The sequence below is a fragment of the Mus pahari genome, chromosome 1, assembly GCF_900095145.1.
Source record: "Mus pahari chromosome 1, PAHARI_EIJ_v1.1, whole genome shotgun sequence".
Taxonomy (NCBI): Eukaryota; Metazoa; Chordata; class Mammalia; order Rodentia; family Muridae; genus Mus; species Mus pahari.
This window is the reverse complement of record NC_034590.1, coordinates 29424206-29439463: the sequence shown is the minus strand read 5'-3', so window position 1 is coordinate 29439463 and position 15258 is coordinate 29424206. Positions and strand designations below refer to the sequence as shown.

The 15258-nt window shown below is 39.0% G+C and overlaps 1 protein-coding gene across 5 annotated transcripts in view; it reads left to right on the top strand.

The window, feature by feature from the left end:
• The window catches only part of Gabra5 (gamma-aminobutyric acid type A receptor alpha5 subunit), a 98185-nt gene that overhangs the window by 54088 nt on the left and 28839 nt on the right, over nt 1–15258 (top strand). For all 5 annotated transcript variants that reach the window (XM_021196067.2, XM_029547212.1, XM_021196060.1 and 2 more), the window contains one exon: nt 3506–3588. In XM_021196067.2, the coding sequence (XP_021051726.1) occupies nt 3506–3588 (83 nt within the window). The remainder of the gene's footprint in view (nt 1–3505; nt 3589–15258) is intronic.

Sequence of the window (15258 nt, the reverse complement as noted above, 5' to 3'; positions counted from 1 at the left end):
ATTACTAAGACATTTGCTCTTGACAGATTCAGCAGTACAGTTGATGTCTGCTAGAGGGCAGAGACTACCACTGGTGAAGTAGCTGTCCCATGGCTTCAGACTGATTACAAGGCTCTTTATATAAATAGGTATGGCTTGTTACTAAGATGATAACTGCATTATACCAGCCACTGCTGTTTATAGTTTTAGTGGAACCATTTTAACAGAGTCTTTAAAACACACCTAGCTAAATTCTATCTACTTGTCTCTGCACACATTTTCCACTACCCCCTGCTGTATGTATGCGACGTTTTCCCTCTCACAGTGACTCCTGTTGAGCATCTCAGCCAGAATACTACTTTATACTGTGCTGGCACAGTGATTTCCTGCAGGTGGGCAGCTCTCAGGCATCTGCAGTGAAGCCCACAAAGGTAGCCAGGGCACTCTGTCCTCCTTTCTGTGCCTGATCTTGGCCAGCCACAGAGAAGAAATATAAACCAGGGATGGACAGAGTGCCCAAGGTAGGCGTCTTGTTTCTAGTCGGTTTATTTTGGCAATTGGAAATAAACTACAGAGATTATAAGTTCTCGACCCATAGGAGCCATGTGAACAAAATGAAACCATTACCAAGGGATGAGGAATGGGACTTCAACATTCACCATCCCAGCAATTAAGCTGAAGACTCAGCTTCCAGGCATCCTGCACACCAATGGTAAGCTGAGACTTTGTTGGACTAAGGACCAGTTAAGAGAGCTGGTCAACATGGAAACAGCCAGAGTTAGGTCCTGCCATTGCCATCATCTCTATCTCTGCCCTGTTGAAAAGGGAAAGGGGGGGGGCATGAAGTTGCTCATGTCATTAAGAGTGATACAGAGCTGAGTCTGCTAGTTGAAGTCCTTTGTGCTGTATGGCAGAATGGAAGCCAAAGGGGCATTCAACTCCCACAATCCTCTCCTTTCCTATGCTCACTGTCATGTTCCTTGACGGGGTTACTGTGTCATGTGGCTTCTGGTTCCATTATTGAACCTCTCTCTTCATTATTGCTTTCTCTTATACATTTCTTAAATTTACTAACAATCATAGATAGTATCTTTATGATGGATGGATACAGTTCTCAAAGGCTGTACTTTTTAAGTTCTTATTTTTCTAATTCTGATGTTAATCTCTGTTTACATTGCCATTTCACAGTCTTGGATAATATCCCTCTTTTATAGTTTGTAGCTGAAGACATTCCTTTCAGTTAGCAATCCTGTAAGAAACTAAGAGTTTAAGGATAGTCAGTTGGTTTTGAGCTAAGGTGACAGATATACACATAATGTACATTAGGGTTTTAAAGTTAGTTTTTCAAAGTCATAACTGTGAGTTTTTTGTGATGTGGGAGATAGTTCTGCTTGAATGTGTAGAAGATATATTTTTATACCAAGGGTCAGAAGGCAGTAGGTACACACATAGAAAAACTCCAAATGAAATGTTCTAGATGATATACTAAGTGAATAAGACATATCAGAATGTTTGCATTTCTGTCTGTCTGTCTATCTATCTATCTATCTATCTATCTATCTATCTATCTATCTATCTATCTATCTATCTCTCCTCTCTCCTACAAGTGTATGCAAAATATCCCTTTAAATTCTATCTCTACATCTGAACCCGAAAATGAGAACTGGTAGCATTTCTGGTCACCCTGTACTCATGGCCCTTGGTGACTCACTCCTTCCCTGGCTACTGTCCTGCAGAACAGTGTCAAAAAGTTTCCTCATATTGATGGGCATGCATTTCCATCCTGTTTATTCAGAGAATTGCTGGATTGGCTATTCAGGCTGTAGTGGTCACTTGTGATTAGTGTTACCATTTTAACAACAGACTAATCTATTTTAACAAAGGGAAGTTGTAAAAGCAAAAGTGAATGTTTTTGTATTTCATTTGCATCCTATGAACCCGAACAACATCTCTGCTTAATATAGCAAGCAATAGAAAATAGTTAGCTATTTATTTTCTTCTCTAAAAGTAGGACTATAGAGGAAGTCAAATGTTTCATATTTTTATTTCATGTTGTGTAATTAATTTAATTTTAAATAATGGAAAAGAGCATAAGAAACAACAAATAAGCTCATTAGTACAATTTAGAATTTTGCCAAATTAGCGAAAACTCTGAAGAGACATAAAAGCATGTGTGTTATTGTTTTGTTGTACAACACAATGCCAAATGCTGAGTAATATGCAAAGAAAAGAGGCTTATTTAGTCCTTGCTGTGGAAGCTGAAACATCCCAGGTAATTTGTGTCACCTCTCTAATGAGGTCTCCGTGGTGATGTTATAACAGTAGCGGGAGCACGTGTGGAAGAAACCCACAGTGAGATGGGAAACCAAAGGAAATCAGAGACTAGCTTGGTACTTGCAGCAACTTACTCTTGAAGGAATGACTAGAGCTTTTCAAGAATTAAATCAATCCTTCTCGAGTGGTTCCCTGAGTGACCAGTTTTCACCTATAGGATCTCACTTCTTAAAAGCTCTACCAACTCTACACTACCACGCTAGAGACTTCTAACATATAAAACTCTTGGGGAATCCCATTCCACCTTGGATGGGCCTCAGCATCCACACCCTGAGGAGCAGTACTGTACCATCTTATGGAGCAGAGTCTGCAGTCACAGTGTAGGTGCTAGATGCTATAGGAGCCTTTCTAGAGATGGAGGCCAGCAGCTTGAGCTCCTCTCATGGGAGTAAGGGTGTGACTCCAAAGCACTCAGAACACATGTGGCCTGATGTGTGTACCTATACACACATCATCACTCACAATGCCATCTAGGGTGCTTTTCCAATGGTGAATTGCCACTTCCTACCCCTTACTCATGGCTCTGCCACTGAGTAGATCTACAATCTGGGTTCCATCTGGAATAGGATGTGGTATCTGTGGTAGACCTCCATATGCTACTGTGGTGATGGGGGTTAATGTAGCCAGAGCACTCACACAATGCCTGGCATGGCCTGAGCAACCACGGCTATCAGCCTTGTGGTTGGTGAAATTCTAATACGGAAGACTAGATTTGAATTAAAAGGCTAATAATTGGATGGTGCTAGACAATTGCTATTGCAGTACAATTCCTTTCTGGACCATTAAGCAATGAGAAAAGCACTCTGGTAAAGGTTTGATTGTACATTTACCTTGCATTAATATTTTCTGAGTGCATAGACTATTTAAGAAACTAAATGTATTTTTAGTCCAGTCAAAGAAAGCATGTTAGACAATGATGAGCAAGGGGTAGGAAGTGGCAGTTCACCATTGGAAAAGCACCCTAGATGGCATTGTGAGTGATGATGTGTGTATAGGTACACACATCAGGCCACATGTGTTCTGAGTGCTTTGGAGTCACACCCTTATTCCCAATGATGCTTCCTCCAGCACAAACATGTAATTTAGTGGGAACAGTTAGACAATTTCATAAAATCATTCATCAAATGTTTAATACAAACGGCTTTGTGGGAGGAGGAGGTGGCCCTTTTGACCATCTTCTTTTACTTTTCAGCCTGACCATCTCTGCTGAGTGCCCAATGCAGCTTGAGGACTTCCCAATGGATGCCCATGCTTGTCCCCTGAAATTTGGCAGTTGTAAGTTATTTTCACTTGTTAAGAGCTGTGGGCATGTTCTGGGGTCAAATTCATATTCATTCAGAATTAGGCTCAATCTGCTAGTGCCTGTGGTGGAACATGGTTTTATCTGGAGACTCTTGAGTGTGTATTATCTTTCTGCATGTTATCTATACCACGAGAAATGGTGCTGTGAGCATCCATCATAGGTCAGGGTCATGTGAGAAGAAACCGAACAGTCTGGAATGGGTACCTCTGATGTAGAAGTGTTCTCTTAAATCTTTGCTAGTAGCCCCCTTTTAACAGCTTTTCTTTGCAGAGACCCTCTCCCCTGTGTTCTTCATAAATTAGGCTATAAGCCTCCCAGTTTTGAGCATGCAGCCAGTGATTTTTTTTTTTTTTTTGTAATGCTATACTGACTCTGGTAAATTCAGTGATCTTAGTCTGTCATGTATATGGTCTATACTCATTCAGAACACTTAAGTTGTAAGTCAGTTGTGTCTTCACACATGGCCAGCTTACCCTGATCTATGGTGGGTGCTCATGGCACCAGGTCTCATGGTACAGACCACGTGAGGAGGATAATTACTTGACTAACTGGTCAAATCAAAATACGTTAGGTGCACACTTCTCAAATCTTGTGGATATTCTTGGATTCTAGACCCTGTGTGTGACACTGGAACTTAACTACCTGTTCTTCTTTTTCCCTCTGTGTCCATATGACCTGACACTCCCAGTTTAATCTTGTTCTGCACCCTGCTTTGGACTGTATCGCTAGCTTTTATTTTATTTTCATTTTGACATAAGATCTCACTAATTAGCCCAGGCTGCCTTATATGAACTTTCTCTCCAGGCTGCTCTTGACCCTATGATCATCAGGCTTCAGTTATCAAAGTGGCTGTGATTACAGACTCTGGTAGACCTCTGTGCAAGGTTTCATTTTTGAAAATTTTTTTAAGATGAAGCTTGAAAGGTAAGGGATATTGAATCTTGGACACCCTACCCCTTGGTCAAGTGCCTGGGATGTCACCCAGGCTTGTTAAGCTCCCACAATCAATTCATTAGCTATCCTGCCATGGGGTGAACACCTTGGACATTAAGTGTACTTACATTAAGTGTACTTAAGTCACTTTTGTTCCTTTTGCTTTCAAACATCTCTTCGTTCTTTGGCTTTGGTAGCTTACTTACAATGTGTTTTTGTGTGGATTTGTTTGTGGTTTGGGAGTCAAGGGATCATTTTGGCTTCCGGGGTCTGTTTGCTCATCTCTCCCCCCACACGTGGACATTTTAGAGTCCCTTCTGTCTTCTGAAGCTCCATCATGTTGGCCTACTTGATGGTGTCTTTTAAGTCTCTTAAATTCCCTTTTCTCCATTCTTCTGCGTCTTTTTTTCAGCTTTGGTGGAATAATTTCCAGTGACATATCTTCAATTTTACCAATTATTTTGTGTACTTTTTCCAGTCTGTGGTGGATTCACTTTAACTTTTCAATTCAGGTGTTGTAGTCCTTGGCTCTGTTGCTTTCATGTGGTACTCTTTTATATGTTCTGTCTCTGTTAAAATTTTACTTGGTTTATGTGTTAATTCTCTGACTTTGGTGACCATGTTTACAGTGGTTGTTTTGAAGATATTGGTAGGTAAGTCATGCAACTTCATTTCATTTGAGTCTGTTTTTAATCTCATGCCATTTTTGAACATATTTATTTTCTTTACTATTTCCTTATCTATCTGTCTATTTATCTATCTATCTATCTATCCTTCATTCATTTATTTATATTGACAAATATCTTACACAAAGCATTGTTTTTGTATTTAGCTTTCTGTCACTATAACAAAATATTTTTCATAATCAACTTATAAAGAAAAAAGCAAAGCCAGGCGTGGTGGCTCATGCCTTTAATCCCAGCACTCAGGAGGCAGAGGCAGGCGGATTTCCGAGTTCGAGGCCAGCCTGGTCTACAAAATGAGTAGTTCCAGGACAGCCAGGGCTATACAGAGAAACCCTGTCTCGAAAAACAAAAAAAACAAAAAACAAAAAACAAACAAACAAAAAAAAAAGAAAAAAGTACTTTTGGGGTCAAATTTTTTCAAAGTTGTAGTCTACGATCATTCAGGTTTCTTTGGGTCTGTAGCAAGATGGCATGTCCTATTAGAGTGCACGGCAGAACAAAAATACCATCACAAGACAAAGAGCAGAGAGATTCCAAGGGCTTACTGTCAATGACCTAAGTTCCTCACTTATGTACATTTCCAATGTATCACCCCAGGGAGCATGGTTTTAGCACAAAGGCCTTTGGATGACACTGAAGAACTTACGGTAACTGGTAACTGTCTTCCAGTTTTCTAGACCAGCCCATGTTCATTAAACCTCCTGGTTAGATACTCTGAACCTCATCAAACTAGTCTAAGCTACCAGCATTGCTTTAAGCAACTCTCATGGATCCTGTGCTTCCTGAGTCCTCTTAGCACTCAAAGCCTAGGAAGATCAAGGTCTGCTTCCCTCAAGCAGCCCTCAGAAAAAGTTGGATCACTGGAGTCTCCACCCGGCACTTTTATTCCCCAGTAGAAGGTGATGAGTAGGGGTGGATCATGCTGACCAGCTGTGAGTTTCATCAACCTAAATCTTCAGTTCTCACTGACACTTAATGTAGGCCCTAGAGGGGTCAGCACATTGAATCTCTGACCTACTGTATTCACTTTCCAGGTTCTTCTTTGTGTGTCTGTATTTGTTGTTTGTACCATTTTGAACTGAGCTCCAAGGCTATGACTGCCACCACCTTCAGTACTTGTGCTTACTGGCCTAGTACCTGCCCCTTTGTTCTTAGGTACCTGCAGCTTTCCTAATTCCTTCAATTAACAGTTCTTAATGTAAGATGAAACAGAAATCTTTCCCTAGGAAAGCACATGGATGCATGCTCTTACCAGGTCCTTTTCAGAGGCTGTGAAATTAGGATGAACTTATATATTTTTACTACAATGTATAGCTATATATTTAAATATGATGTTCATATTTAAATAGTTGTGTATTTAAATATCATGTTTGTTACCTTTATATTAAAAGAGAATATGCTCTACATTTAAAGTATTACACACACACACACACACACACACACACACACACACACACACACACAGATGTTTGAATAGAGTCTCATGACTTCATTCTCAGTCTTTCCTGGCTGCAGTGTTGTGGTAAAGTGGAGGTTTGGGGTAACTGTGTGCATCCCTTTACATCACAGTTCTAGCTCCTGTTTGGCACTCTTCCCTGAAAGATTCTGCTCATCCCTTTGCGGCTGTGCTGCAGCGATGGCTTGAGTTCTTCAGGAGGACCCTAAATGTAAAATTCCTGCCTGATTTAACCGCTTCCTCCTTCCAGGAAGCTGACACTTTGGAGTATCAGCTCTCCTCAGTATCTTTTTTTTATGGGGATCCAGATAATAGTTGTCTGATTTCTACCTTCTGCTGTTCCTCGAAGTGAGCCTTTCTGATCAAAAGGTTTCATTATGGATTACCCCATGCTTCCGAAAAGAGTCTTGGTTACTGGAGATAAGTAACTTTGTATGATGAGTGAAACATTAGGTGGAAGAAAATCTTTTATTTATATTTTCAAACTGTTACCTTCAGGTGCTCCAGAGCAATTTTATCATTTGTTTCTAAGGGTGGTGGTGGTATAAATGACTCTCACCAGTATTTCTTGGACTCACTTGTGAGTGGCAGTAAACACCAGTGTTTGTGATGAGGAGGCCATTGAGTCTGAAGTCCTCAGGTAGGTCATCTGAGACCACTGAGTCCCATGCCTGAAGGAACATGAATTGGTCTAATCTCTAGAACCTTAACTATAGTTTAAATTTATGCTGCTCTTTATATATGAAGATTATGGTTTGATTTTATCAAAAAAAAAAAAGAAAACAAAACAAAACACAAAGACTATTTTTGCCACACTGTGAGGCTGCTCTGGTCACTGGCTAGATGAATTCAGGCCACTGTGATCCCAGATTTAATGGCAGTGACGTGCAGGGCAGACAGCTCAAAAGCAATTTTGAATAAAGAAAGGTATTTGACAGCCTAATTTTTTTCGTCACTAAAATTATCTCATACTTGTCAGGCAACCAACTGCAGTGAAATTGCTTCTCACGCTCAGAGAGGCGCACATACCTAACGGAGGCTCCACACTCTCTCCGTCATAGTATGAGCACTGCACATAAAGCAAAGCCGGCAGGGACAATTACTGACCTCAGTAGAAATTTGAGATTGTCATGTCCGATTGCTTTTAAAGTCCTTGAAGAGATTGTCATGTCAGATTCCTTTCAATGTTCTTAAGATTGTGTAGATGGATTTGATTTTATTCTAGTGTCGATAATTTATTCAGAGTGTCTGTCAATATCACCGTGCAAACCATCACATAACATATTTAAATGCTAGAAAAGTTTGGAAAAATTATTCTTCCTCAGCTCATAAGCTTCACATTCAAAACACATTAATTTTAAGAGAAGAAATGCTATTCAATTAAATGTGTTTTTATTTGTCTTTTATCTTTAGATTTGCTAGGAAAAAAAATAGAGGTTTCTTCAACATGTGCACTTATACTGCTTATGCAGATGAGCATGTAGAAGCTAAATGTGCAAGTGTAATGAGTCTAAATTACCCAATTCAACAGTTCTTTGCTATTAGCAGACAAAAGAATGCAAATGAGCACCTCTCTTCTTGTTTCTCTGGTTTGGGAGAGCCTAAGTGAGCTATCCACCTATCATTGCTGCCTCTCCTCTCAGTGTTGAAAATTAGTCCTAGCTTACAGACAGGCCTTCCTAGACTGTAAAGAAGTTACTTAGGGATAATGCCATGGCTTCTACCTGCTGCATCCCAATCCACACTATTTAAAAAAGAGAAAGGAAGGCCCCAATTCTTTTGTTCATTTTTATTCTTAGAATGGTGCATTACTCATGAGCTTAAATTATGAGATAATATCTGGAGAGTAGAAAAGATTTATTAAGTTACAACTAGAAACTACTTTGGTGGGGAAATTGGTTGTACATCTCATGCTATGAGCTTTCAGTGCATCCCAAGTATGGATACATGAGTCTGATCTTGTGCACAGGATGCCTAGGGAACAGGAGCTCCACAGTTTCAAAGATATATGAACATCAAAGTTCATGAGGTGTAGGAACACACTGATGGCTTACCTGTGTGTGTCAAGTTCAGATTTTTTTGAATAATAATGCATACACAGTAGTTAATTTTGGCGTTTTGTGATCTGAAGAGGTTGTGCCTCTTCTTATTCATTTCTGTAAACTTAATTATCAATGCATCAGCGATAGTGTTAGGAGCTTCTTTGGGAGGTGATTATATCACGAGGACAAAACCTTGAGGAGTAGGACTGCTAACTTACTAAAGAGCTCCTCTTACCCTTTCTGCCCTATGAGGACACGACAAGAAAATAAGAAAAATACTTTTGAAGAGATCAAAATAAACACTGCTAAAAAAAAAATACTTTGTATGTGGCCTTAATTTGTTTGGGCTGTTAGATTATCATTTAGTTACACTGTTCATTAACAGCATTTATATTTTTAATGTTTATGAACTATTACACTTATGAACATTCATTCCTCACATTTCTGGAGGTTGGGAAGACCAAGGTCTAGTTGTCATCAGAATTGTTATCTAGAATTGTCTTGTTTCATCATAACCCAGGACTGCCTTTTTGCTATAACCTCAGAATAGAAGGAACAGGAGACCTCCTTATAGCTGTTTTATACAGAAGTGGATGACCATAGTCATCTATAGGGTAGAACACAGGGCCCCAATGGAGGAGCTAGAGAAAGTACCCAAGGAGCTGAAGGGGTCTGCAACCCTATAGGTGGAACAACAATATGAACTAATCAGTACCCCCAGAGCTCATGTCTCTAGCTGCATATGTAGCAGAAGATGGCCTAGTTGGCCATCATTGGGAAGAGAGGCCCCTTGGTCTTACAAACTTTATATGCCCCATACAGGGGAATGCCAGGGCCAAGAGGTGGGAGTGAGTGGGTAGGGGAGCAGGGGGGGGGTGGTATAGGGAACATTTGGGATAGCATTTAAAATCTAACTGAAGAAATTATCTAATAAAATAATTAAAAAAATAAGGTCACAAATCCTATCTTGAGGGCTCTATCACATAGCCTATTGAAGTGCTAATAGCCTACCCCTCTAGAGTGCTAATTCAGTTTTAAAGTTCTGAGCCAACACTGGACATGACACGCTCTCTGCACTATACTGAGTGCAGTTAGAATATTAGAGACATGACCATAGATTTTCCTCAAAGAGCTGATTATAGACACATATTGGAGACTGACTATGTTCCTTTGTGCAGTTAGAAGAGGGGTTCACAGATGATAGAGCTATTGCACAATGGATAACAAATTTTGAAGCAAACCTGGTAAAAACCTATAGGAAAGAGACCTGAATGGGAATGAAGGCAAAATACCAGTCAAGGTTGAAGAAGATAAGACTACAGTGAAATATCACCGAAAGTCAGAGGCCATGTGACCTGTCTGAAAGTATCATTCTTCTAGAAACAGAGAGTAGAAAGGATTGTTGCCATATCCTAGAGCTAGCACATGGTGGATGTTAGAAAATGGTACAAAATCAGTTAAACCACAAGAAATTTTGTGATCCAGTAGATAGCATGTGACCATGGTGGACAATAACATGTATATTTCAACATTGCAAAAATTATTAACATTCTTATCAAAATGATAAATTACTCAATTGAACCTGTCAATAATGTATGTGTGTATATATGTTATATATATTTATATGTAATATAATCATATATATATGATATATATATATGGAAGTTTTATAAGAAAAGGCTCATATGAGGAATTGAATTCTGGACTATAGCTCCAACAGCAAAGGGCAATTAATATGAAATGCACAGTGGTAGTAGAGTTGGTGATGTCCCTTGAGTCATGGAAGAGTATATTCCCACAACTGTTCATAGAGATGAAAAAAAGTTGGCAGTTGAGAGAGGGGACGGTTGCCCAAAGATAGAAGGAAGCCAGATAACACAGCATTTTGGAACAATAGTGTATAGGAAGGAAACTCAAATGTGTAGCATATACAAGGGGCATTTTTTAATGACTACAGCATGATATTAATTCCAAACATAAACTATCTGAAAACTACTGGCAAAACCACACCCCACCCCACCTCCATTAATGCTCAGGAAAAAAATCATAATCGCCTACTGTGAAACAGCCTCTGATCCCATACCGGAAATTAAAATAACATACTCACATACTATAACTGGATTTAAAGCAAAACACCAAAACCCTCACTACAACTTACTGCCTAATATATTGTCCCAGTAGAAATTACAGGTCTAACCAAAGAGAATGTAATGTTGTCTGCTAACATCCAAGCTGAAATAAACATATTAACAGTTTGAAAGTTAGAATATGTAAGTTATAATGTGCTCAGTCTGTGATTTAAATCACAATTGCTATTCTGCTAAATCCTACTAGAAGGCAACTACTGATTTCTAATCTTATCCTAGAACATCAAAGACAAGCTTAGAGAATTATAACGATTAAGGAGCAAAGAACAGTCTGGCCTCCATCCCATGTGCACCTCCCAGCACCCCTCCCTGCTAGCAGTCCATGGTCTCTCTTTGTACATAATCTCCAAGTCCCAAAAGGAGCATCAGCAATTGTGTGTCACCCCCAACCCATTGCTCTCAAAAGGCAGCCAAGGGAGATGAGGTTGGAGAGTTTCATGCTTTAGGAGGTTGGGCTGTCACGGCTGTCAGGGCTGCCAGCATGGCTCTGGACTCCATGACTTAACTACATATTAAGAAGCACTGCAACTACCAGAGCCCACCACTCTTTCGATCATCCTTATGCTCTGTGGGACTTCCTGTGCCCCACATCATCTATTCCCCCATCCCTTTCTTCTTTAGCATATGGACTAAAGGTTATAAGCCAAATATTACCTTTCTTTCCAAGTTGCTTTCGTTATGATGTTAATTACAACAGAGAATCAACTAGAACAATAACTAGACATTTCCTAACTCCCTGAGTAGTTCTCTGCCACAGTATCCCAGTGCCCCGAATTTTGAGCTCTTTATGAGCTTTCTGACTCTTGTTTCCTATCTTATTCATGTCTCTCAATAGATGTAGAACTATGATACTTTTCCTGGCTCTGGGCAGGGGTTGGGAATCTTGTCCCTCTGAGAGGGTCAATTGACAGTACCTCTCCCTCCATGTAAGCACAGCCCTATTTCAAGGTCGGGTACAGAGTCCCTGCATTTATGCCAGTGCAGCAAGGAAGGGATACAGAGGAGGGGCTTGGGACAAGGGCACACAAACCAGTCATAGGCAGCCTGGAAAGAGCAGGAAGTAGAGGCTAGCTCTCTGCCTGAAGCATACTTCTTTGTTACCCTCCATAGACCAGAATCCAGACGACCACTTTGTTCATGCATCTTACAGACCTTTATTATTTCGGCTTCTGCAAGAAATGTACAGATTTGTCAGAATAACAGCTGATTTTTCAGTTGAGATTTTAAAAGGCTTGGTTCAGTGTAATACAAGGTTTAAAATGCCACTCATGCAAGCCCAGGCTATTATACCCCGCAAAACTCTCTGTTACAATAGGAGGACAAATCACATGAAGCTACGTGTACAGGAGAAACTAGAAGGAATGCTTGAGACTAAAGAAAGAAATAAATATATCCAAGAAGTGACAGTGAAGAAAATAACAATGTTAGGTCACTGGTTAAACAAAGGGAGATTAAGAAAACAAATACCATAAAACCAATAATATGACAGGAATCATTATACACCTTTAAATAGTAACACAAATCATCTCAACAAAATGCAAAAATTATACTCTCTTGACATCTTTGCTGACAACAATGAAATAAAACTACCTATGAAGAACAATAGAAAACAGAAATACAGTCATTGAAATTGAACAGCATACTACTGAATATTGAATAGCCACTGGAGAAATAGAATATTTACTAGAATTAATGGGAATGAAAATACAATATACCAAAATGTTAAGTCATCACCACATTTCAGGAGAAAGCCAACATCATCATGGTGTATGTTCTTTTGGATACATGTTTGTATTCTGAGTATATTTGAGTATAGGTTTATCGGGGATATTGACCTTCAGTTTTCCTTTTTTGTTGTGTCTTCACCTGGTTTGGGCATTTGAGTGATAATAACTACTTCATAGAAGTTGTTTATCATTGCTTCTGTTTCTATATTTTTCACCCAATTTAAGAAGGGCTGTCTATAGTTCTTTGTATATTTGTAGACTTCTTCTGAGAATATATCTCGTCAGGGCATTTTTTTTTTCAGGAAGGATTACTATTATTACTTCAACTAATCATTTCCTACGGGTCTGTCTGGGTTGTTGATTTCTTCTTGGTTTAATTTTGATATAATTCATGCATTTCTTGCTTTTTTAAGTTTCATGGAGTACAGGTTTTTAAAATATTCCCTTATAATGTTCAAAGTTTCTTTGCTGTCTGTTGTAATGTTCTTCATTCATTTCTAATTCTGTTAATTTGAGTTCTCTCCTTCTTCTAATTAGTTGGGTCAAAAGTCTTTCAATATTATCTCCCCCCCCCAAAGAACCAGCTCTTCAATTTGTTGATTCCTTTTATTGTTTTCATTGTTTCTATTTCATTGATTTATGCTCTAGGTTTTCTTTCTTACCATTGACCCTATTTAATTTTGATTTGTTGTTGTTTTTCCAACTTCTTAAGTTGTTTTCATTAAGACATTCATTTGTGCTCTTTCTGATTTTTTTAAATGTAGGCACTTAGAGCTATATTATGGCTTTTAATATGTTCCAGAAGATTTGTTGTGTTGAGTTATGTTTTCATTCTCATTTAGTTCCAGGATATTTTTTCCTTATATCTTGGTTTCTTCTTTGACTGCCTCATTGTTTAGTAATGAGTGTTGTGGTGTATTCAACAGCAGAGACTGTTCAGATTTAGGATTAAGCCAATAGAAAGTCTTTATTAGCTGGCTGCCCACTACACTGGGTGTTCGGATTCTCAGTGTAGCCTTGAGTTTTTTTCAGGTAAGCTTTTGAGCATAAAGCCATGTCTTGGTTTGATATACTTCTGGATAGCAAGAAGAGTTATGCAGAAGCAGAGCTACAGAAGTCACAAGCAAGGTTAGTACATTTAGAGACTTTCCCATAATTATGGACAGATTAGTTTTAGTTTTGACAGGAGGTGTTATCTACATCCTATAGCCTGATGGTATTTCCATCAGAGTCAGTTTTGCTAAGGTCTTTGGACCTCCTAAGTAAAGCCTGGGGCCCTGTTACAATGAGTTGTTTAATCTCCATGAGTTTTGTTAATTGGAAGATTTTTGGTTATTTTTTCTTCATTTGTTTGGGCTGTCAATTTTAAGTTTTATTTCATTGTGATCAGATAGGATACAAGAAATGATTTAAATTATTTTCAAGTGTCAAAGATTTTGTGTGTGTGTGTCCTAGGATGTGGAATATTCTAGAAAGTTTTCATGTGCTGCTGATTAGACTGCATTATTTGATGTTTGGATTTGTATATTCTGTCGATATCTGTTAAGTCCACTTAATAAGTGATATCAATTAATTCCACCATTCCTTTGTTTATTTATTTATTTTGTCCACATGTCCTGCCTAAAGGAGAAAGTGGAATATTACTCGATTGCTATCAATTTGTGACTTTAAATCTAGTAGTAGATTCTTTAAGGAATTTTATCACACCTGAGTTTGGTGCATCATTTACGATAGTAATATCTTTTTGTTTAACTGTATCTTAATTGGAATGAAGTTTCTCACTTTGTCTCCTCTGTTTAGTTTTACTTTGAAGTCTTTTGCAAGATATTAGCAGAGTAACAGCAGCTTTCTTCCTGGTTCCATTTGACTGGACAGTTTTTATCTTTTTCACTCTAAGGTCATGCTTATCTTTAAGACTAAGATGCATTGTCTGGCTGCATGTCTGCCTTTTCGATGGGGTGGAAGCCACTCAGAGGAGGCAGAACACAGTCCATAATAGGAGTCCCAGACCATGTCCCCACTTCCACCATTGTGAGAAACAGCAGGGTCTAAACACACCAGGCCTACCTAGATATCTCATTAGCATGGAGAACTCCAGTTTTTATGCTACATGATTTATTGCCATGGTCTTATCAGTAGGGTGTTAGGGTTACATGTTTTAGGTCAGGTAGTTTGGCAGGGAGATGGACCCACATCTGCCATTTACAATTCTGTGATTCTCAGGGGTTTGGGCTGACTCAACCTAACCAGTTCTTCTGTCTGGTGGCACTGTCCACTTGCCTCACAATGTTTATCTTGGAAGCAGAAGATAAATGGCTTGAATGGCTTTTGCTTCTTGATTCATTCAGTCATTTCTCTTGATAGGAGCATTGAGCCCATTGATATTTGAAGTTATTACTGAAATTTGTATGTGTTAATTGGGGTCATTAAATTGTTGATATTTGGTGTTGTTTTTTATTTTGCTATCATTGTTATTTTGCGTTTTACTAATTACGGCTTTCTAATTTTTTCCATGTCTCTCTGCTATGACTATTCCTTTTCTCAGCCCGAAATAATGCTCTCTGTATTTTCCTTACCTTTTGTGTGTGTGTACTTCTCTCTCTCTCTCTCTCTCTCTCTCTCTCTCTCTCTCTCTCTCTCTCTCTCTCTCT